The sequence below is a fragment of the Phycomyces blakesleeanus genome, assembly GCF_001638985.1.
Source record: "Phycomyces blakesleeanus NRRL 1555(-) unplaced genomic scaffold PHYBLscaffold_13, whole genome shotgun sequence".
Lineage (NCBI taxonomy): Eukaryota > Fungi > Mucoromycota > Mucoromycetes > Mucorales > Phycomycetaceae > Phycomyces > Phycomyces blakesleeanus.
Window position 1 is genome coordinate 733,262 of NW_017265146.1, and position 23,333 is coordinate 756,594.

The following is a 23,333-nucleotide window of genomic DNA, read 5'->3' on the forward strand; positions in this document are numbered from 1 at the left end:
CTCCAGAAAGCGCGAGGTTTATTACTACAACACAAAAACTGAAGAATGTGTTTGGGATCGACCCACACACAAGACTCCCGGCAAGCCACGAGAGGAAGCTGACCGTCAGAGCCGTGAAACCGATTCTCGCCGTCGACATTCTTCTGAATCCAACCCAACCACTACTTCCAATCCCAACCCCAACTCCACAGGACGTTCATCTTCGTCATCTGAAAGCAGCAGCAGCAAGCGTCGATGCCACGACTTGGCTGGTCCGAGTCAAGCCCGCAACCAAGAGCAACAACATTATGTTTCCAAGACCTCTAGTACAAACACCAGTACCAGCATAGCTGTTGCTTCAACTGCCGGTATTGCACCTTCCTCTTCTGCCGACCAAGAAACTCCTGATCTTCCTCCTCCTCGTCCGACCTCTTCTTCATCCTCTCCCCCTCCCTATGGCCGCAATCCACGTTCTTCACGTCACGAGCCTCCATCGTTTGCCATGCGCCCACAAGAGAACCGTAGATACCAAGATCGATTTCTTCCGCCAGATTCTGCAATCCCGCGCCGCTCTCGATTCCCCTCCCCACCACGAAGACCGCTTCAGGCGCCACCATATGGTGGGAACCATCGTTACAGAGACCATAATAATAGTAATCACCATAATAATAACCACCACCACCACCACCACCAGCAGCATTCACAATCACAGCAACAGCAACACCACTACCATCAGTATGACGACCCCTACCATAGACGCGATAGCAGACAGCCTGGACCTGACAGCCGTAGTATCATGAGACCGAGACACAACTCTGAATTACACGCTCCGCCACCAGCTTCTTCAGGTTGGGTGAGAAATAGCCAAGATCCTCCAAGACATTTGAGACGTGATGATGGATATATGCGACAAGAATCAGTGTTGACTGAACGTGCACGTATTCGAGACTACCGAACGCAACCCATGCCACGCCGCGATTACCACTAAGCCAACCTTTTGTTCTTTTCGTATACTTATTATTATATTTCCTATACAGCAACACACTACAGACAGACACAGACATCCGAAGACGAACACATGCACTCATACACAAACATACATATGTATATGTGTATGTGTATGCGTACAGATTCACACAGAAACACATTTGCACAAATACACTCAACCTACACACATACACACATACACATACACAAAACAAATCAATCAATCAATCAATGAATCAAAAATGATTTGTCCATAGTACAAATCAGACAAGAACAAAGCCGTATATAACGATCTCTTTATTTGACTGCCTATTTTTCAGTGTTATTTTTATTTACGATGTCTCTCAACCTACAGCAGCATCAACTGTCTCTGTCTCTCTACACTACACTCACACTACACTCACTACACTCACTCACACAACCTATAAAAATTTGGATTATTACTCGAGAATTGTCAAAAATGAAAACAAAAATGAGAGATTATATTTCAGTCAAAAACAAAGAGAGGGAGAGAGAGAAAATACCAATGAATCAAAATATTGAAATGAAACATGATCCAGACTATACCTTGTTAGCAGACCACAAAGATATCTGAATGAATGAAAGAGAGAACCAAAAACGGCATGTTTATAACCAGTGTATTTGTTGAACTCCAAGGTTATTATTGTTTTGTTTTTTTTAAAAAAAAATTTGGAGATCTGGATCAAAGAGAAAGCAGACCATAGCAGGACAAAGCAGAGTACAGCAGACCAAAGTAGGGCAAGGTAGGGCAAAACAGAGCAAAGCAGGGCAAAGCAGGGCAGGACAGAGCAAAGTTAGCAGAGTCAGAGTATGACACGAGCACACGAGCACACATGTCTACACTCACTAATTGGTACACATACACTCGCTCACACAACCACGAACACTGACACTGACACACACTTACACACGTCTTACTATGATTATTGTAATTATATCCCTCTTGTTCTTTCTTCTTCTTCTTTGGTACGAGTGTGTAAGAGCAAGTACTTGTGTGCTTGTGTAAGGTGAAATTATGATAAGATTCCAAACAAGCGAAGAAATCTGGAGCGTGCAATATCTATAGGCCCTGAATTTACCGAGTCTGCTTTATACTATTGGAGGGAAAAGTTATTTCTCCCTTCCTCTCTTTCTTTTTTCTTTTTCTTTTTTTTTTCTTTCTTCCTTCTTTCATTCATTCATTCATTTTGTTTTTTTTTGTTTGGAACCTGAAGCCGGTGGACGGTGTAACAGAATTGATACTGCGAATCGAAGAAACTGCCCGGGATATTTATTGATGATCTTGGAAGTATACTCAGATACCAGATCAAGATTATTTATTACTATTCTTATTCTTACTTTGAGAACACTGATAATCCGCAATAGAAACTAAATCAGAGGCACATGCACAAGCAAAATCAGAAGCAGAAGAATAATGTACTTAAAAACACATTGGATAACATGAGAATGAATCAGCGAAAATTACAGCAATTGAACTGAATGAAACAAAGAGAAACAAGCTTGATGCCTTGGACCAACAAGAGTACGAAGAAGATTCTACAACTGACGGTCTTAAAAGAAGAAGAAGAAATGAATGAACGAAAATAGATTGAGTAATCAAATTAAGGAACATTTGGTAATCTAAAAAAAAAAAAAAAAAAAAAAAAAAGTCAAGGGATCAATAGAGAGAGACAGAGAAAAGAAGAAGTGCTGTGAAGAGGTACTTTAATTTATGGGCGTGATATTTTATAGATCTATCATTGGGCTCGAGCCATAGTGTATTCTATCAAAAAGAGGTGGTTCGGAAACCCCAGAAATGTCAAATATTCTGGAAATATCGAAAGGTATATATATAAAGATAAAGGATCGGATGTAACTTTGCAATGGATACGTTTTAAAAAAAAATGATTTGAATTTGATGTTTACCAGGTAAAATTCCATTGTGAAACGAGAAAATAATTCCCATTGTTGGTAATTCTTTAAGGAGATATAGGACATTTGGATCATGTAACTTGATCAAGTGGAATTGCAGTTACATACACAACATACATGTACAATATATATATATATATATATATATGTGTGTGTGTGTGTTGTGTATACACATGGCATTCACATTTCGAGTCAAAGGATCATGCATTTAAGAAATATACGTTTAATGATGGTTGGTTGTGTTTGATATCAAAGTCAAACTATTTTTCTAGCAGCACGAGTTTAGTTTATTTGAAACGATTCGGTATAAATTTACAGAACAGCTTACCTTCTTATGATTCCAAACTACAGGATTTTGTTTTTGTTTTACAAAGAGATCAATAAACGAGATATACCCTTTCTTTTTTTTTTCTTTACCAGGCCCAGAATAATTCATAATGTTCAGAATTCCTGGTTTTCATACACAATTTTCTAGATATTTTTTTACCAATCTTCAAACGTATTCTTCCACACGTGGAGTATTGTAGCCAATCTAAAGGCAGAATTATTACTACAGTTAGTATTTTCCTTACCTTTTGAGATCAAACCTCTTTAAGATTGTTTGATATCCCTGGTTTCAAAAGAAGAATGTTAGTAACAAACAAGTTAAGAAATTGAAATTGAAAATAAAAATAAAAAAGGCTTTACATTCAAAGGAAAGAAGAAGAAGAAAAAGAATTTGCTTGTATTTATACATTTTTGTCAAGTATTTTCTGATATCCTAATATGTTTAGCTATTAAGAAAAATTAAGCAATTCTGGAGTGTATGGTTTATCCAAAGAATCTTGATATTCTATAGTATTAAACTGTTGGCTTCATAGAAAACAAACAAATTCCTATTAGCCTACAAATGACCTTCTCAATTGTTTATACAAAAATATATGGTGCTAATGGTGATTATGACAGCATACAAGTATAGATTACAACAGATCACTAATACTTTAAACCTTTATTATTAGCCAATTACAATAGATGCCCTTTTATTCTTTCGTTATCTATGCTAAAAACAGACACTCAAAACCTTGTCGTATTATAAGCATCACAGTGATTGTAATTATAATATACAATACGACCAAAAAAATAAATAAATTTTAAAGCTGTTTTGTATCTGGGTTCTTAATCGGTCTTGGTCCTACTCCCCTTTGTTTGATACTTTTTGTTTAGCATTTTATCCAATTGAATTGAATATCTGCATATCTTTCGGACATTCGCAAAATTCGCGCATCGTACAAAATTCCATATAAAGAAAATTCTGGCAGTAAAAATAAAATAAAATTTGAACTTTTTTTTTTTATATTACATATTTACAGCACAGACAAGAGACAAGACCTGAAAGCATAAAGAACAAAAGTCGTAAATTATACGGTAACTTTTTTTTTTTTTTTTTTTTTTGAAAAAATAAAATAAAATAAAAATATTTAATTATTTAATTGATTGATATAAGCCTTGCTTTTTTGTTTTTTCGCTTAATTTACCCTTTCTAATTCTTCTTGACCTTCTGAAGATTCTTTCACAGAATTTCAAGCAAGCTTTTGAAAAGAAGTTGTGGAAGCTTTTATATTTATATTTATATTTTTTCTTTATCCTATTATTGAAGATCACCCAAGACTGACTTATTGGCTTCATTATACTCATCATACGTCAATTGACCTCTACCTTATACACAAACCAATTGCCACCCCTCTTTTTTTTCCCATTTTTCTAATTGACAGAGAAACTATCTGCTGTCTGATTTCTTATTCATACTGTTGATGCTCAATTGCTGTCTCAATAACCCCACAACCCCCTTCGATATCATTACCTGACCAGGGAATTAACCCCTAACCTTTACCTTACAAATCTTCTACAAGATAAAAGAATACGATAAACTTTTTATTATTTTAATTTAATTTAATTTAATTTAATTTAATTTAATTATATACAACCCAACTACACATTTCATCAAACCCTTTTATTCCTCGCATATTCTATAGATCTATATTATTCACATGCAAATTGAGACCATCTTTGTGGTCTACGGTGTTCTTGGAGGATTCATTGTATTCTTTGGACTGTTTTCTCTGTTCATCAAAGAAAGACTCTATCTGTCAGAAGCATGTAAGTATATTCAAAACGCGTCAATTTATTTATTTATTTTTTAAAAAAAAAACAAAACACAAATTACCATGATTAATTATAACTAATACTATTTTTTTATTATAAAATTTCATCAATTTTTCTTCTTCTCTCTTATATAGCTATTGCTATTGCATGCGGCATTATATTTGGCCCTGTATGTGCAAACTTTATAAATGTTGACGAGTGGGGAGACAAGATATTCATTACACGGGAGTTTACTCGCGTTGCCATTGCTATTCAGGTACGTCCAAGAAAGAAAGAAATAAACAAATATGCATGTAACAGATTTGATTTATTGATATTGTTCTAGGTAATGGCTGCTGGTGTTGCTCTTCCAAAAGCCTATCTTCGCAAAGAAATCGGGTCTCTGTTCGTACTTCTCATCCCTGTAATGATTTGGATGTGGATCATTAGTGGGTTGTGTGTCTGGGCTATGATACCAGGATTAACCTTTGTAAGTAAACCGGCATTTTGTCAAATGTCTTGATTATAAAACATGCACTATAAATTTATTTATTTCTGTCTTAATAATAATATATATATATATATATATATATATTGAAACATTTAGCTTCAATCTCTTATGATTGCTTCCTGTTTTACGCCAACTGATCCTGTAAGTGTTTATATACCATATTTTATATACTTCAAGAAAATTTGTATCTCATCAAACTATATACATTAGGTATTGGCAAATTCAATTGTTCAAGGAAAGTTTGCCGAAAGACATGTTCCTATTCATGTCAGAAATATCATTTCAGCAGAAAGGTAAAGATTTATTGTCTATGTATTCTATGCAATGTGTATTTCTTTCTGTTATTGATCAAATAAATTGATTTAATATATATATATATATATATATATAATGTTTTGTAGTGGGGCTAATGATGGTCTTGGATATCCATTCTTGTTTCTTGCAATCTACTTGATGCACATGGATGTCGGACCCGCTATCGGAAAATGGGCATACTGGACTGTTTGCTATCAAATTCTTCTGTCAATTGCAATTGGTTTCGTGGTTGGCTATGTGGCTAGAAAATTGCTCAAATTTGCGGAGACAAGGTAAAGTTTTTTCTTTTTTCTTTTTGGCACTTGAGGCATATATGCTTAACAATCAAATGGTGAAAGGAAATATAATGTGGGGATAAAAAAAAAAAAAGAAAAGACTCAGAAATCCCTCACAGTATCACTAAATCAAAAGAAAAAGAAGAAAATACTCAATTCAAAGCTAATCTTCTTATTTTACTTTATTTATAGACGAATGATTGATAAGCAATCATTTCTTGTATTTGCAATTGCCTTGGCAGTAAGTATTTATACCATAATTTATTAATAATGGCTTTTTTAAAAAGAAAATATACTGGTACCTTGAGAGAATTAAGTAAATAAAAGAGACTCACACATACTGTTCATCTACTGCTATTCTAGGTCTTCTTGGTTGGAACTGTATCGATCATTGAAAGCGATGATCTTTTGGCCTGTTTCATCGCTGGTAACTCGTTCACTTGGGATGACTGGTTTAGAACAGAAACCGAAGATGCCCACCTAATGGAGGTAATGCCTAAAAAAAAATTGGTTTGAAATATTTCTCACACAACACGTATTGATATTAATATCGTTTTCTGATTATTTTATTTATGTTAAAAACAGGTCATTGATTTGCTTCTTAATATGAGCGTATTTGTATATATTGGAGCTACTATTGTAAGTAACATACGTGATATTGTAAACTTGCATGATCAATATCAAGGAGTCAGTCAAGTGCTAATCTTAAAATAAATAAATATTTATTTGTTTGTGTACGTTATATGCATTACAATTAGCCATGGGCTTCTTTCCAAAGCATCGAGTTAGACGTCTCATTATGGCGTTTGATTGTTTTGGCCATCATGGTCCTCTTGTTCAGGCGCCTTCCTATAGTCGTAGGTCTTTACAAGTTCATACCCACAATCCACACATTCCGTGAGGCAGTTTTCACCGGGTGGTTCGGTCCTATTGGCGTCGGTGCCATCTTTTATTATACTGTTGCACTTGAGAACATTGATGCAGTCGGCCAAGATTCCCGTGCTCATCAGGTCATTGAACCAATCATTTACTTCATGGTTCTTGCCTCGGTTATTGTTCATGGCGTCACGATACCTTTATTCTATATCGGAACCTTTGCGACCAGAACCATCACTATCCAAAGCACCAATGCCAAGTTGCGCCGTCCGTCCAAATACTCTGCTAATAGCACTAATGCCATGTCAGGCGTGACTGCAAGAGATGAAGAACTTGGGCTTCCTGGAGGAGGAGGAGGAGAAAAACCCGAATGGACTAATGTCAATAACGTTGGTGGCGGAGGGCCACATGGGCAGCAAGTGTACACAAAAGAAACATACATGGAAACTGACGTGAATATGAATATGGATATGGACATGGACATGGACATGGGCGTTAATCAGCAAGCCGTGTTTGATGAAAAGGCCGAAGCTTCTCCGCGTAAGACAACCATTAAGATTGTTACACCTGTGAATGGAAAGGCACAAACCATGACAAAAAATGCACCACTTGATGATGATATATCGGAGCACCCAAATCAGAAAAATTCATTTGATATCCCCGACCTTGAAAAATGCTCTAATGAAACGAAGACCAGCTTTGATGACGGTGGAAGCACATTGGACTCTAGATAAATAGATTCTTGTTGTGATTTGAAAAAATCACAAGAACTATCCTCTTCTTTTGAATATTACTTTTTGTCTACTATGTATTTTCTTTCATATAAAAAAAAGCACTGCAATAACATCATACCTTTATTTTAGAATATTATATTTTCTCTTTTATTTCTATCTTTATATCTTCTTTTTTATTACTTTCATATATGTGTATTTGGTATAAAATATCTTTTATTCTGTAAAAATAAATAAACTACTTTGATATATAAACGCTCCCACAAAAGAAAATCACCAACAGAATATCTCACTCTGGCTTTTGAATAGACCATACATTAAGTTTCATTTTGATAGATCTTCTTGGGAAGATGCACTTTTTTTTATTTATTTATTTTATTTGGTATGGACAGACTGAAAAGTTTAGAATCAAGTCATGTACATGTTAATGAAGTGCTCATAATAACATTTCAATAAGTAAACAAAAAAAAACTAGTCAGTCAAAGTCGTTTGAACGTTTTAGTCTGTTTATACCAATTGATAATAGAAAGGTTAGTATCGAGATATTTGTACCTGGATTTTTGACCGTTTATTTTCTACATTTCATTTAATTTCATATTAAAATTTTGGTATTTTATTATAATCAAGTCTTTTCGTCTTTATAAGAAAAAGAAAAAAAGGAGGGGGATATAAGAATATTTAATACAAATCATCTATTATTCTTAATATATTGTGGTAGACTACTTTCTTTATGTTTCTGCTGTTGTCGATTTGTTTCTTATCAGAGAGGAAAGTGAAAGTGAAAATCTGCTTTTACTTTCAGGTTCAGGAATTGGAGTCGTAAACCCAAGTTCTTCTGCTCTTGTCAAAGCAAGACCAAGACGCTAATATTATAAATACATCAAACTCAGTCAGTTACGCTTTAGTTCCTTATTGCTACCAACAAAATACAAAAACTGTCCGAAACTTTTTTTTTTTTTTAAAAAAAATAAAAAAATAAATAAAAGACATACCACAGAAAGACGATATTCGAAATCGTATTTTGAACAAGTCAGTGCCATTTCCCACACTCGGCGAGCACGAGGCTTATCATCAAGGTTCCAGCAGGAAACACCCGACTCCCTTAATGGTTTAAAAGTATTATAAAAGAATTGTAAATTATTTAAAAAAATAATAATTATATCGCTCTCTATTTTCTCTAAACATACACACAAAACACAGCCTTACTACTTACCAGAATGCATAAGGTACTACCCACGACTCTGATCCAAAGCTCTCCCTGTGATCAATAATCCAATTCAAATGTCCAGCAATATCACTTGTCTGGCCAAGCACATTCTTAATTGAAGCTTTGATGAGTAGCAAAATCGCACGTTCATCGAAATAATCAGGCAAATCTGTATCTGGTGCCAGCTCAATCATGCGTTCTTGGTAGGCCTGTTCTTCTTTTAGTTGAATAAATTCCAGAGCGTCATCAACACGAGATATGCACTCTTTCAATAGATTGTGGTCCATAAAGTGAAAAAGGTTCCAGATGAACATAAACTCTAGTATCGGACAATACATGCCCATGTCTTGGTAGCCGCTTTCTTGGAGCGTCGCGATCTTTCGTAGTGTGTATGCGTCCATGTATTCCATGCGGCTACTACCCTTCTTTTTGTCTACCAGGGCCTCGACATCAGCAAATGTGAGAATTGCCTCTGTGCGTTTTCCGTTCATCTCCAGACACGCTCCTTCGGCGTATTTGCAAAACGCTGCAGACCAGTAGTGGTGTTTAGACAGATATCCAAATGCAGTCGCAGCATGGTCCCAGTTTCCGGTAATCAAATGGTTGAGTGCAACTTCATATCTAGACGTATTTGTGAATGCAAGTTCGGCCCAGTCGCCTTTTCCCATGTCAGAGGCATAGAGGTATGATTTTGTTGACAGAGGAAGATCGATAGCGAGGCGAGCAACAGAGCCAGAAAAGAAGAGATAAAGTGCAGAGTTAGGATGTCCGCGTTGAGCTTCCAGTAATGTCTGATATAATGATAATAATAATAATAATAATAATAATAATAATAATAATTTTATTTGTTTGATAGCGAGGGAAATGTTAGTCAAATAAAATCATTTGCTTATACAAACACACACAAAGATATATATATAATAGTTTTACCTCCATGGCTGATTTTGTGTAAACACTAGAAAGGATTTGAGGAGTAAAGGAAGTGACGGTTGTGTAATATGATAAAAGCCTATAATATATAAGCACAAATGTATCATTAGTTAGTTAGTTAGTTAGTGTTGGCATGTAAAGAAATACTTTCTTATTTTTTCGTTTTGTTTTGTGAACAAAGCCTTACATCATGGTTGCCATGTATGCCCGTACACCATTTCCCTCTGCACATGCATTGAGAAGGCCGAATCCTAGCTGTTTATCTGGCTTCCAGCCAAGAACAGATACTGCCTTTAATACCTTGACTGGTAGAGTAGCTAGTACAAGGTGGACAGCACCCACACTACAAGCAAACAACAACAACAACAAATTGATTATTAAAAAAATTGTTATAATAAATTGTGGAAATCACAAGCAAAAAATAAAATAAAAAAAAAAGGATGGTTACCCAAATTGAACACACGAAACTGTGTTGGCATCCATATATTTGCTGTGCTCAGGTCCCATCTTTGTATATTCTTCCCAGACAAAAACATAGCTGCTGTAAGCTAGAATAGAATAAAGAATAAAGAAGAATAATAATAATAATAATAAAGAGACCGTTAAATACATTTTACATAATTTTCTTTAAAAGAAAACAAATCGTCCTTATTATTACCTCTTCGAAGATTCAATCCACACTTTACATAGTCAATAATGGATCCTTGTATCAATTGTAAGATAGCAATCTGTAAGCAGCATTCTGCTTCGATTACATGTGCACGCAAAAGTCCATTCGGTGGGAAGGCTTCACTAGTAGCAACAGTCTGGGTTGGTGAAGTGGTGGTGTCTTTTGCTGGTGCTTCTTTATCTTTCTCATTTTCTTCCTCTTCCTTTTCCTCTTCTTCTGCAGCTGTTTCTGATGTTGATGTTGGTGGTATTGATGATGTTTTTGGTTTTGGTTTTGGTTTTTGTGCTGCCTGGGATTTATTATCTGCAGAAGTGTCCTCCTCTGAGCCTCCAATAAAATTGTAGTATCTGCTAATGTACCCTGTCATTGCCGGAGGTGTCTTGTAAAAACTACGTTGGGTTTTTGCGATATCATAGGTGATATTGAGTGCATTCAGGGCAGTAGTCTGATCATGTTCAGCGGATGTCTATTGTTACACCAAATCAACTTCACTTATTAGCATTTGTCCTCATTAATTAATTAATTAATAGAAATATAGATAGATATACAGAGGAGACGAAAAAAAAATATCGTTTTTTATTTTGTTTTATTTTGTTTTAATAAATGCACATACCATTACAGCTATTTAGCCAAATATACAAATATAAAGGGTCGGAAGGAAGAATTAGAGAAAAGGTAGAAATTATTATGAATATTAACCCAAAAACATAGGCATATTTTGTTTGTTTGTTTGTTTGTTAGATACAAGGATAGTTAATGTTAAGAGGGGAAGAAGCAGGAACCAAGATTTAAATCATTTACCTTTCAAGAATGCCATTGAACTCAGGGCAAGAGCGTGGAGTGGATCACTGTCAATCGATTTAATTAATAAAAGTAATAGAATATGTCAATTTAAAGCTAATTGTATTTGTATCTGCATAGTGTTGTTCATTACACGTTTGCTTTCTTGGAGAACGCAGCCTTGGCACTCATGAATCGATTGTCAAGTAATAATTGAAGACCTTCGATTACAGGTTTATCTAATAACATACGCATATGTATTAGTTAAACTTGTATTATATATATTGGTGTGTATGTACTGACCTTGTTCTTCTTGTTCTTCTAATGTCAAATTTGTTGGTCCGGCAGCTTTTAATTCATTCTTAATAAAGATTGCATTGGCATTCATTCTTTCGAGATCATTTGCCGAGAATGAACCATGTCCTGAAGTAGGAATTGGCGATGATGAGATTGGGGGAACAAGACTAGCTGGTTCCCCGGTTGTGAGACCTCTTTGACGTGCGTCTGTAGCCAAAAGAAGTGAAGGATGAGATGGATCTGTATTGTCATTTGTAGGTTCTTCAGCGTCCTGATGTTTTTGTGTTTGGTCAATGACAGCAGGGGGTGGTTGAGTAGTATCTGCTTCTGTCATTGTCAAGATTGAAAAGAAAGGGCCAAAAGTAGTTTTATGGTAATTTTTTTGGATTTTGGATTTTGAAGAATTAATAGTAATATAAAATATGGTGGGAACCGAGCATGAAAATAAATAATAATAATATGTATATAAATGTGTGTGTGTGTGTGTGTGCGCAGAGAGATCGAGAGAGACCAAGAGAGGGAGAAAACTTGCTATTCTGGCAGAAATATATAGATATAGATATGTATATATATATATAATACATAGTGTACAACATAACATTTACAAGTTGTTGTCTTGTATTGGCAACGAACAGAAACAGAAACATAAAATACCCCCCTCAAAGAAAAAACAAACTAGAATGATATTCTTGCTCTTCTTTGTTCTTTTTTTTTGGTTTTTTGGTTGCTTCTAAAAAAAATGTGGGATTCTTACCATGCTTACCATTCAGCATAGCAGCGGATGACGATGTAAGCCGATACTTGCCTTTGAAATCGGCGTTTTTTTGATGAGGAGAGGGGGTAGAAGGAGTAGAGATAGAGAGAAAGAGGGAAAGGAGGAGAACAATTGACAGACGATTAAGGAAAAAAGAAAAGAAAAGAAAAGAAAAGAAAAAAGAAAAGAGAAGAGAAGAGGTAGATAGATAAAGAAGAGGAAGAAAGAAAGAAAGAAAGAAAGAAAGAGCCCGTTTTTTTTCCTGTTTGTTTGATTTGTTACTTTTGTATCTGCACTTAAGCATAACGGTCCCTGTCTCGGCGGCCCATGCGTTCTCTTGATCTATCTCTACCACGTCCACCATATCTGTCGCGTTCTCGGTCTCTGTACGAATGAGGACTGCGGCTTCGAGAGCGCACTCGGGATCTCCTCCGATCGTCGTTGTCTCTTCTGCCAAATCCTTGGCCTCCACCTCCTCCGCCGTAGCCTCCTCCACCGCCGCCACCATTACCGAAGGAGCGGCCACCATCATAACCACTTCCTCCACTTGAGCGACCCTGTCCGCGGTCACGATTACTATCGCTGTACGAGGAGCGGTTTTCCCCTCTGTTGGATGGTGCACCCTGAGGTGGACGACTATCACGCGTACCACCAAGGCCACCTCCAAGGCGACGAGGCTTCCACCCCTTAACTGTTCGGCCACGTTCAACGTCTACAATAACACGTCGACCCAGCATTTTCAAACCATCGGCATCTTTGTAGGCAGCTATTGTACAGAATGAATTTTTTTTGGTTTTGTTTGTTTGATTTAAGTTGACATTCGCAAAAAAAAACACCATCATTATCCTGTAATCTTTGATGGGGGGAAGTATTTCTGCGTGTGTAATGGATTCCAATTCCAGGCCATCTTATCCTATTCTTTTTCAATCATTTACCTCGCATGTCTTTTTCTCTTTCATATTCAATGAATGCATAACCTCTCGACTTTCCTTCTGGTGTCTTTACGAGGCGAATCTACACAAGGCAGCCATGTTGAGAACATTTGTCGCTTTCATCTTGACAGTTCTAAAGGCCTGTCTATGTGCTTAAACTCTTTCTTAAGAAAAAAAAATGAAACTTACATTCTTAATAGGTCCGTACAACTCAAATTCACGCATAAGATCGCTTTCTGTCAATTCGTAGCTCAAACGTGCGATGAACAAGGTATTAAATGGATTGCCTTCCATCTTGTCATCATTTTCTGGATCATCTGCATTACAATCAAGAATTTAGTAAATCCATAAGTATTTTTAAAGTATAAGTACACACGCACACACATGCACACGAGATTCGCATTATAGTATACTTACACTCAGAAAGTGCTTTAGCAAGATCTTCATCTGCTTTCTTTCTTTTAGCTGCAATCTACAAATATAATTATGAGCACCTTATTCTTCTATTTCTAGTTTTTATATTATAATCTATTTACTTAATTTATATATAATGTATAATCTACTTTCTATTATTAAAAGTAATATTTGTTCTTTCATCCCGTTTCAAAGAATGCTTCTCTTTTTTTTTCTTTTCTCTTTTCGTTTAAAGCATAATTCGATCCTACTTATATGATACCTTTTCTCTGCGCTTTTCTTCAGTTGACTTCCATGGCACATAGTCGGGATCGTAGTTCCGTAACATTGGCACGAGAGATGCGATTCCAGACACCTGTGCGCCTACACGCTTTTCGGGCGCCTTGTCAAGTGGCTTGACATAGGGAAGGGGTGGTCGTGGTGCAAAAAGCTTTAGAAGATTGGGTGGTAATTTGTCGGTCATTAGGTACACAGAAAGAAGAAGAAAAAAAAAAGAAAAAGTATGAAAGATAAATGACCACTTTTTTTTTAATATATAAATATATATATATATATATATTTTTCTTTTCTCTCTCAAAGTAACTTTTTCTAACGAGCGAAAAAAAGCAACTGAGCAGAAAAATGGTGTGGAGAAGAGGGGCTCTGTGACGTCTTATGTTTATTTGCTGACGTTGCTGGCCAAGATAAATAAAACACCGCTTGATCGAAATTATTAAACGAGTGAAAAATGATTTATTCATTTATTCATGTTGTTACTCTCTTGAAAGTCATAAAGCTATCTGTATTCCTTAGGAAACAAAATATATTTTTGGCTTACCTGTCAAAGGTCTAAAATAGGGTCTGTGTGTCTAATTGTTTACTCGAATAGGAAGACTTCAATTTTTTTTTAAAAAAAAAAAAGAATTGTGAGAAAATAGTTAAAAGATATAGATCATAAGCTATAAATGTTTATTCTAAAGATGGGATTATTTTTGGTCAAAAAAAAAGAAGAAGGTAGAGCCATTTGATTCCAAAGACACACATCAAATTGTGTAATATCTGCACACTGTATAGACTTTAAGCTGGTATTCAGCGATTCTCATCCTCTCTCTCTCTATCTCTGACTTTTGAAGCAGTCACTGTCTGCATTGTGAACAACTCTGAGTTTGGCAACTGTTAAAGGTTACACTAGAATTTACCAACTATCATGAACAAATACATAACAACCCTTTATTTCTAACGATATATATATATTCAGTTGGAAAATTCAGGAATATAGCCGATAATTGTAGCAGCCAAGACTAATGCTATTCCAGGAAAAGCCATAAAAGGTACTAGCAGTATGAGATAAAGTAAATCAAGATTAGCGTATCTATCCAGAAAGTATATCCGAAATATGATAAATGGCAAACTTCCAACAATCCAAGAGATAACGATCCATTCGGTTTTAGACTTTGCTCCATATCCAGCCGCGATCCCTAATATAAGAGGTATTGCTATTCCCCCAAAGACCACAAAATACTCCCACACCCCAGAGTTCTTGAATGAAAAGGATGTCTTCGCAGCCAACGCATTCTTCATGACGTCTTCCAGGTCATCCAATGGCATTCCAGTCAATGCCAATGTTCTCATGGCAGAGGATATATAATGTATTTCCGATTCATCGACTCCATTGAAGATTTCTGGATCAAATTCTTTAAATTTGTATGAATGCATCTTTGGATTGGCTTCTGGTACAAATTCGTGCAAAGAGCTGTGTATAGGATTTCCTTTGATACTATAGGACATACTTTGGGTAGGAAGTATCATCAGAGATACTGTTTGAAGAACAGACATTATCATAAAGACACCCATAATAAGCTTGGACCATTTATCTCCAGTACCCAAGACAATTTCGTACACAGTGTACCCTAGCTGGACCAGAGTAAAAAGCTGGCTTGTGATTTGAGACTCTCCCAAGGCTACTATGTTGTTTAACTGATCAAGCATGTCAGGTGGCAGGTAACAGAACATGGCTGGATGGATTGCCACTTGATAATCGTAGTCCGTTCCTGGTCCAGTGATATCCATCTCGTCTGTACGTTGGTAAGCCTTTTGGTATTTCCATTCATAGGTGTCTTGGTCAAATAATCCAACACTAAAGTCGTGGATTCCAATATAAATATTTCCGTTGATCATAAAGCCCTTTGTTGTTGTGGCAACAGACGAGTCCATACGTTCCAAAATAGCACTTAAATATGCGCCATTATTGTATTTATATGTCCAGTCAATATTTGATTCGTCTTTGTCTACATATATAAAGATCAAATTTGTTCCCAAGTAAATATGGAATAGCAATACTTCTTTTTTTTTCATTTTATAAATATTACCTGGGATTTGATATTTATAAAAGAGGTTAGCAAGTTCTTTGAGTTCATCGTCTGTCTCGTAAATATCTTCTACCGGTAATTCTCTGTCATAAGAATATAAATTCTGGGCCTTCATTACGGTGTATTTTTCCCCTTTTTCAGTGACACCACTTTCTGTGTTGTTTAATAAACCGTGTGCTTCTTTTGATGCGGTACTTTGTATGGGGTTCTCAATCGAAGAACTAGGTAGAGATTTATAGTTTATAAGTAGCTTCGTGCCTTCTTTTTTTAGTCCGGAAGTATTGAGGACATCTTCATCGTGGATAGTTAGCTTGGACCTGAATGATTTTAGATCTTCGGTTTCCTGTGCAAATATCTTGAACTGGTTGATTCGAGTTTCGTAGGGATAATGATATAATTCGGCTCGAAATTTTGCATGTTCACTAAAGATTGCATGTTCGGATCGTAAAGTAAGAGTTTGGTAAAATAAAACAACCTCTCTCTCCTTTAAACTTGACTCTAGATATTTAATGTTTGTGTTTCTTATATAAAGTCTCATGTTTGCATCATCCAAGGACTCTGAAGATGGTTCTGGAGCGCTTCTTGACAATTCTTCTTTCATCGTAACTATATCGGTCTCGATGACTTCCAACCTCCTGTCGAGTCGTCGTCTTTCCACAAGTAAAGATATTCTTTCCATATCAAAGACCTTCATTTTCATCTCGTTCATCCACTCTCCCAGCGCCTCATCGTTTTTTACAAGGTTTTTTTCGAGAAAGTTACTTTTGTTAAGAATTTTGTAGCCTTTGTACGCCTTGATCATAGAGCTAATTGCTTCGTGGACTCCACTAACAGGCCATGCGATGGCTAATGTACGCTTAACAACGGTAGGCCATATTGTGCTGGTATTTTCTGGTCTGATAGTTGCCGCATGCGCAGAATATGCCAAGACAACTGTTTGGATGATAGAGATGATAGCTGCTTTGGTGGGAGATACAAAATTCTCGATAGTGAGTGGTGCAGCTGCAGAATTTACTACAAAGCTTGAAAGTAAAACCAAGACACATGGAACGAGAGTATAATTCACGCTGGTACGAATTGAACTCAATTGTCGAAACACACGAAACATTTTTTTTATGATTATAAAAGCGAAAACTATGAATAGAAACCAAAAACGCCAAAAAACAAAAACAAAAGCAAAAATGCATCAAAGAGAATTGGGCTGAATTGCTGGCAGTAATAAAGAGTTGTATCTCAGCTTGTATATGTTTCTTTTATGCTTTACATAAATCACAAATTTAGTGGCTTTAAATAAGAACAATAAAAAAAAAGAAACTCACAATGTCTCACAAATATATAGATACACAGGTACAAGTGTACACATGTACATAGGTGCACAGGTAGTACATACACAAAAATGGGCCTATAGCGGCAGTGGGATGAGAAGCACGATGCGTATTGCTTTATATAAAATTTATGTTTTACGTTGCTGAAAAGTACGTAGATTATATTTAACAAGAAGCAAAGAAACATAAGACAATCTAATGTAATGTAAGTAAAGTACTTTTTATCGGTTAATTTCATTTAATACTATTAATTATATTTGCAAGAAGAGAGAGAGAAAATGGATGGGGGGGGGGGTTATTTCAAACAGTAACAAAGCCGATGACTGTTGCAGTTAGAACAAGTGCTATACCTGGCAAGGCTCCAACAATAACTAGTAGTATCATCTCTGAGGTTTTCATTGTGGTGAACATATCAAAGTAGATGATTCGGAATATAATAAAAGGCAGACTCCCAACAATCCAAGAGATCACAATCCATTCTGTTGTACTCCTTTCTCCGTACCCAGGTATTAAGCCTAGTAAAAGAGGTACAGCTATTCCTCCAAAAACAACGAAATACTCCCATATTCCAGACGGAAAATGAGTAAGTGTTTTTCTGTCAAAGTCATCTCGTTTAATAACCCCCATCAGATCTTTTGAAGACATTCCTGTCAAGGCCAAGATACAAAACGTATTTGAGGTAGAATGAAAGTCTGATCGCCCCATTGTTTTATGACGTTTGCTCGAGAAAAACTGTTTGACGATCCCAAGAACTTCATTTTCTTGTATCCTGAAATAGTTGTAGCAAGAACCAGTAATATAGTTTCCTTTGAGACTGTAGGAAACGTCTTGCGGAGGAAGGGCAACAAGGGATATTGTCTGAGAAATGGACATGATCATAAAGATCCCCATAATTAGCTTAGACCAACTGTCACCTTCGCCGTCAATAATTTCATATACTGTGTAGCCCAATTGAATCAATGTGAATATCTTTCCCAGGGCAGAAGATCCCCCCAAAGGACCTGCTCCTGTTAATTGATCAAGCATGTCTGGTGGGAGGAAGCGAAACAAGAACGGGTGAACTGGAACTTGGTAAGGAAGATGTGCACCAGGACCAGTAACATTTGTTTCTGAAGTTAGACTGTAACTAGATGGCTTCAATAGCTCTACATCTTCTTTGTCCATTCCAATAAATATATCATCATTGATAATAAAGTCTTTCACACTCTTCGATCTCTCCGGCCCCATCTTTGTTAAGAGAGCATCAAGGTAAGCGCTATTGTCGTAATTAAATTTCCAATTGAATTGTGCTTTGTCTTCAATCAGAAGAGAATTATTAAGCCGAATGAATAATTATATTTTGATGGTATTCTCTATTATATAGCTTTACCTTGAATCTCGTATTTATCCAAGAGACTTTGTAGTTCTTCAGAAATATCATCTGGAATATCGTTTTCTTCTGATATCGAGTACAAGTTTCTGGTGTAAGAGCTGTATATATCGTCATCTCCATATCTTTCTTTATTTTGATCTTGCATCTCCTCCCAATTAGAGCATACGGCAAAATCCGTATTTTGTAAATCCGCCATATTGGAATCAAACGCGAATGTGCTGTGCAGTAATTCTGGATCATTTGCAGGATCATACACCTGGAGGTCTTCCTCTTCACTGTATACCGATGATTCAACGTTATCTGAATCGTATTCAGAGCCAGATGGCTCTGTTGCAATTTGTGAAGAATCGTTGGATACGTATGACTCTGTGCTAAGTTCATCGCTATCAGAATAATAAGATTCTGCTTGATTATCATCCAAAGAGTACTGCGATCCTGAATTTTCTGATTTCTCGTCATATATGCTCTGTTCAATTTCGCTTGTATTATAACTTGGTATCTTTTTACTAATAAAGGTGGTTTATACAATCAGTTTTTGCTCCTTCTTTTTTTTTAAAAATATATATATATACTTATGATTCTATTGTGCTAGTATGCTGTGGAATTAGAAATAAGTAGCTGAGGTGAGTAAAAGCTACCTTTTTACCGTTCTATCCAAGTCAGCTTGAAACTTTGCTTTTCTGGTGCCAAACAAGTCTTCTCTTTTTATAAGGTAGTAACTATGTCTCAGATTAGCACTTCTCAAGTCCAACAGTTTTTCAAGATCGTCGCGAAGATACTCGGAGGTTGTTGAAAGCCTCTTTTCATATTCAGATGAATCTTTGCCATTCAATTCATCTGATTTTCTGTCTTTGTACGCCTGTAACCTTTCCTCATGCTGCGAAACCCTGCCTCTGAATATTTGTAAGCGACGTTTAAGTAGAGTAAGATTATCGTTGAGCTCTTGTCTTTCGATGAGGAGTGCTATCCGCGCTGTATCGAAATACTTTAATTTCATGTCAATTAACCAATCATCCATTGAAGTATCTTTGGCTTTCTGTCCTTTGTCTTCAGCAAGCATTTCTTGAAGAATTTTACGTCCTTGGAAAGATTTGATTATGCATCCAACTGCTTCGTGTATTCCGCTTACAGGCCACGCTATAGCCAACGCACGCTTAGCAATAGATGGTAACGCTTTTGTTGTATTCTCTGGGCGGACAGTAACTGCGTGCGATACATAGGCAAAAAAGACTGTCTGAAGGATCGAGATAATAGCCATTTGGGTGGGAGAGACAAAGTCCTCGAGAGTAAGCGGTGCAGCTGTCGCTCTCAATACAAATATAGATAATAGAACCCATAGACAAGATATATTTCCCCGTGCTCGGTAAAAGTAGGTCTTGGTTGATAGGCTAAGCATACTATTATTCATCTTGGGAGTAGAATATATATACACACAAAAAAAGGGGGGGAATAGCTTGTCTGTTCTAGGCAAAGCATTTATTTAAATCTATATTGCAACACTAGTTTTTGTGACTGAATGAAAACATTTCTATTAAAAAATTGTGAAACAAAAATTCTCTATACGGTTTGTGTGCAACAAGTAGCTACAGTGCTTAGGCTTGATTGAGACAAGAGGTGCTCACGAAATTCTATATATATATATATATATATATTCTTGTATTGTTTATTAGAGACATCATCTTTAAAGATTTGTGAGCAAGATACGAATCTTATGTAGTCCAGATTTAAAGCGACTAAAGCCATTGCGATTGGGGATAAATGCTAGATCATATAAAAAAATTGGAAATGGAGGCTCCATATGGACATTTTGTGTGCAGTCAATGATCACAAAGATATATACACCCGACAAAATAAAACGGCGTCACTTCCCCATAATTACACCTGTTTTTGTTTTACCAAAACCTTATTCTCCTATCTTTTTTTTGCAGAACTTTTTCCTACAACCTAATCACTTATGTTTTAAGGAAATAAAGAAAGAATATGAGCATGATACCATACTTATTGTCCAAGAAGATTGTGCTATCTGCTATACTGGGCTCTTGTACGACATGTTGGAAACCCCACTGGAAAACAAAATGCTTTGACTAGTGGGCATTTAAAAGTCCAGATCTGAACTCACTAAATTACGCTTAACATCCTCTAAAAGACAAAGCTCAAGAGAAAAGTCTACCCATAGACGGTGTTTAAGATTTGACATTTTATATTCTTCAAAAGTGAGAGGTACTTGAACCAAAAGCCCTCTATACTCTTGTAAGCAACAATTTACGATAAAGTTAAATCGATAATCAAAGCCTGTGGTAATTACACCTATATTAGACTTTTCTTTTTATTTTGATTTCTCACTGATCTTAGTTTGTAATACATGTACTGCTATATATGAGAAAAACGAATTTGCAGTATATATAAAGCTGTTATTTAATGTTTGAATTCCTCTTTTTTATCTCTTTTAAGGTCTTAGGATTAAGATATTAGAGCACACACTTTTTGAATCGTTCTTTTTTTTTGGAGGTAAGGGCTTAGTGCGTATGAGGTTTTAATTTTATGTCAAGAAAATGTAAAAAAGAAGAAGTATAAAAGATAGGAAGTATATAAGATTACAAAATACGGTATTCATTTATACGACCACATGTAAATTCAACACATCCTTCGCAAATGTCCTTTTTCCAAGGATGCACGGAAGTTTGCTCTCGAATAAAAGTTTTGGCTTCTTGTGAATTATAATTCCGTTTGAGCTGAAAGTCCAAAAACTGCCTAGTGATATCATAACCATCTTCTTCTGACAGCTGTGTAATATCTAGTGAATTGAGTGATGTATTATTCTTCAATGCATCGGATAGGTGAAACCATGCTATATGTGTCGCAAAAGATTCTACATTGCCATGTTCTGGATCTTTGTTTGTCTTCCGAGGGTCGGTTAGCTGGGACAGTAAAACCAGCTTGATAGTAATATTCATATTCATAAAATCATCAGATAAATAGAATAGAACGTGGTCGAGGTACAATTTTTTAAAGTTGGTATAAGACATGTTGATATGTAGGCCTTTCGTTTTTTCAGAAACTGATTCGTAAATTTGAGTTTGTATCAATGCCATGTATTCCAAATCTCTACATCTGGAGGATATATAGTTAAATACAAAAGATTTCGTAGTAACTGTATCAAGTTCCAAAGTGCGTAGTCCATGTTGTATCGGCCTTTCATTTGTTTCTGGATTAATATAAAGTAGCCCATTACAAAAAGACAATCTTCGTAAGGCTGTGCAATTATCTAGTACGTTGTCTAAAGCAATAGATACACCACAGCATTTGATTTCAAGATCTACTAATCTTGGACAATGTGAAAGCTTTGGCGTTACAATATTCTTGATATCGAAAGAAAGAAGATTCCCTACGACGGAAAGCGTTTCAAGAGTTCTTGAGAAGGAATTTGTAAATTGTTCTATAACTCCCTCCAAAAATCTTGCTTCGCAACTGTAATTTCTGATCGAGTACTTCAATCGTTTGACGGGTGAATTTAACCGACAGAGAATTTCCCAGAAAATAGCGTGAGCCCATTCCGTAGAGCTCTCCGTAAAAAAGTCTATTGTTTCCAAGCATGTAAATGCCTTTGTAATTGAACGGAGAAGCTCTATTTTTTCCATAGTATATTCTTTTGCCGTTTGCTCATATTCCGATCTCGAGGTCTTCCATCTCAAAGTACGTAGGTTTGGATACTTGAAACTAAAATAGTACAGCCATATATGGTCCCAGTCAATGATTTCGAGATCGAGTGTTGTTACAGATGGTGCTGGATCAGTTTGTGGAATAGATGGTACTGCCTTTGGATGTATCCAATGAAAGCTTAGCGATAATTTGATAGCTGTCAGCTTTGGTAATAGGGTATGGAGGTGATTAAATTGGTGAAGTTTAAACTGAATTTTATAAATCGATAATTCTGGGTAAATATCTATCTTTTGAAGGTTAGGCATGTGGCCTAATATTCCAATAGTTATTGGAGTCGATATTATGCCGTCGATTGCTTTAATTTTGAGTTTCAGGCTGACCAGTGATGTCGAATCAGGAACGTATCTCGTAAAGCCGAAATCGGCTAGCTCATAGGATATAGCCCCAATATCAAGGTGTTTCAAATTCTGAAAGGTTCGGAAAGCCTGAGTCTTCTGTAATTCGCGTATGTTACATGGCCGATGGATACGTATAATTTCTGTTGTAAGATCATAGGGTGGTAACCTGCTCGTTGAATTATTTGCTATAGTACATATTTCTTCAAGTTTCTCGAATGAATCAATTTCTATAGTCTTCCAGACTGACTCTTGAAATGGGATTTTCCATCTCTTGCAAGTCATCATACATGCTGGCTTGTCATCATTCAATACATAAATTGCAATATGGGAAAGAATTTCGAAAGGCAGGTCTGATTCGGGCATGGGTATAATGAAATAGATCAAAGGAAAAGATAGAGATATATTTGTTGCTTGATAAAGAAAGAGAAAGGAGTTAAATTTTTATGCAGAAGCTGCGGATTAACTAAGATTTTGTGGTACAAATATTGGTACATTTGTATTAACAGGTAGTCATGAAGA

At 36.0% G+C, this 23,333-nt stretch overlaps 7 protein-coding genes across 7 annotated transcripts; 1 reads left to right on the plus strand and 6 right to left on the minus strand.

Moving 5' to 3' along the window:
• Positions 1-1,669: 1,669 nt before the first annotated feature.
• On the minus strand, positions 1,670-3,334 carry PHYBLDRAFT_169597 (hypothetical protein; the record flags this gene model as incomplete). The annotated part of the gene is made up of 5 exons (XM_018436112.1): positions 1,670-1,833; positions 2,326-2,406; positions 2,893-2,977; positions 3,227-3,243; positions 3,316-3,334. 5 exons carry the CDS (start codon positions 3,332-3,334, stop codon positions 1,670-1,672), a joined length of 366 nt encoding a protein of 121 aa, XP_018290508.1.
• Positions 3,335-4,429: 1,095 nt separating this feature from the next.
• PHYBLDRAFT_181842 (hypothetical protein) lies at positions 4,430-7,991 on the plus strand. The gene is made up of 10 exons (XM_018438529.1): positions 4,430-5,034; positions 5,175-5,296; positions 5,366-5,509; positions 5,627-5,671; positions 5,741-5,823; positions 5,932-6,117; positions 6,313-6,361; positions 6,484-6,609; positions 6,706-6,759; positions 6,879-7,991. The coding sequence occupies exons 1-10, from the start codon at positions 4,926-4,928 to the stop codon at positions 7,728-7,730; spliced, it is 1,770 nt and encodes a 589-aa protein (XP_018290509.1). The 5' UTR covers positions 4,430-4,925; the 3' UTR covers positions 7,731-7,991.
• Positions 7,992-8,206: 215 nt separating this feature from the next.
• Positions 8,207-11,945, minus strand: PHYBLDRAFT_169599 (hypothetical protein; the record flags this gene model as incomplete). The annotated part of the gene is made up of 13 exons (XM_018436113.1): positions 8,207-8,230; positions 8,280-8,302; positions 8,524-8,590; positions 8,720-8,828; positions 8,941-9,725; positions 9,865-9,943; positions 10,052-10,207; positions 10,313-10,412; positions 10,523-11,000; positions 11,148-11,155; positions 11,336-11,382; positions 11,469-11,553; positions 11,618-11,945. The coding sequence occupies 13 exons, from the start codon at positions 11,943-11,945 to the stop codon at positions 8,207-8,209; spliced, it is 2,289 nt and encodes a 762-aa protein (XP_018290510.1).
• A 1,067-nt stretch (positions 11,946-13,012) lies between these two features.
• PHYBLDRAFT_6241 (hypothetical protein) lies at positions 13,013-14,174 on the minus strand (the record flags this gene model as incomplete). Its single annotated transcript, XM_018440966.1, has 5 exons — positions 13,013-13,131; positions 13,301-13,379; positions 13,487-13,614; positions 13,711-13,762; positions 13,974-14,174. Coding segments are annotated over 5 exons (579 nt in total), but the record flags the coding sequence as incomplete, so codon positions are not given.
• A 770-nt stretch (positions 14,175-14,944) lies between these two features.
• PHYBLDRAFT_65484 (hypothetical protein) lies at positions 14,945-17,167 on the minus strand (the record flags this gene model as incomplete). Its single annotated transcript, XM_018441473.1, has 2 exons — positions 14,945-15,978; positions 16,060-17,167. 2 exons carry the CDS (start codon positions 17,165-17,167, stop codon positions 14,945-14,947), a joined length of 2,142 nt encoding a protein of 713 aa, XP_018290512.1.
• Positions 17,168-17,619: 452 nt separating this feature from the next.
• PHYBLDRAFT_181844 (hypothetical protein) lies at positions 17,620-20,164 on the minus strand (the record flags this gene model as incomplete). The annotated part of the gene is made up of 3 exons (XM_018438530.1): positions 17,620-18,679; positions 18,754-19,222; positions 19,403-20,164. The coding sequence occupies 3 exons, from the start codon at positions 20,162-20,164 to the stop codon at positions 17,685-17,687; spliced, it is 2,226 nt and encodes a 741-aa protein (XP_018290513.1). The 3' UTR covers positions 17,620-17,684.
• A 1,096-nt stretch (positions 20,165-21,260) lies between these two features.
• On the minus strand, positions 21,261-23,177 carry PHYBLDRAFT_78086 (hypothetical protein; the record flags this gene model as incomplete). The annotated part of the gene is made up of 2 exons (XM_018443330.1): positions 21,261-22,141; positions 22,454-23,177. 2 exons carry the CDS (start codon positions 23,175-23,177, stop codon positions 21,351-21,353), a joined length of 1,515 nt encoding a protein of 504 aa, XP_018290514.1. The 3' UTR covers positions 21,261-21,350.
• Between the last annotated feature and the right edge of the window lie 156 nt (positions 23,178-23,333).

Coding starts and splice junctions, on each gene's coding strand:
- PHYBLDRAFT_181842 (XM_018438529.1), top strand. CDS start 4,926: ATGCAAATTGAGACCATCTTTGTGGTCTACGGTGTTCTTGGAGGATTC. Junction 5,035..5,174: donor ACTCTATCTGTCAGAAGCAT/GTAAGTATATTC, acceptor TCTCTTATATAG/CTATTGCTATTGCATGCGGC. Junction 6,610..6,705: donor AAGATGCCCACCTAATGGAG/GTAATGCCTAAA, acceptor TGTTAAAAACAG/GTCATTGATTTGCTTCTTAA.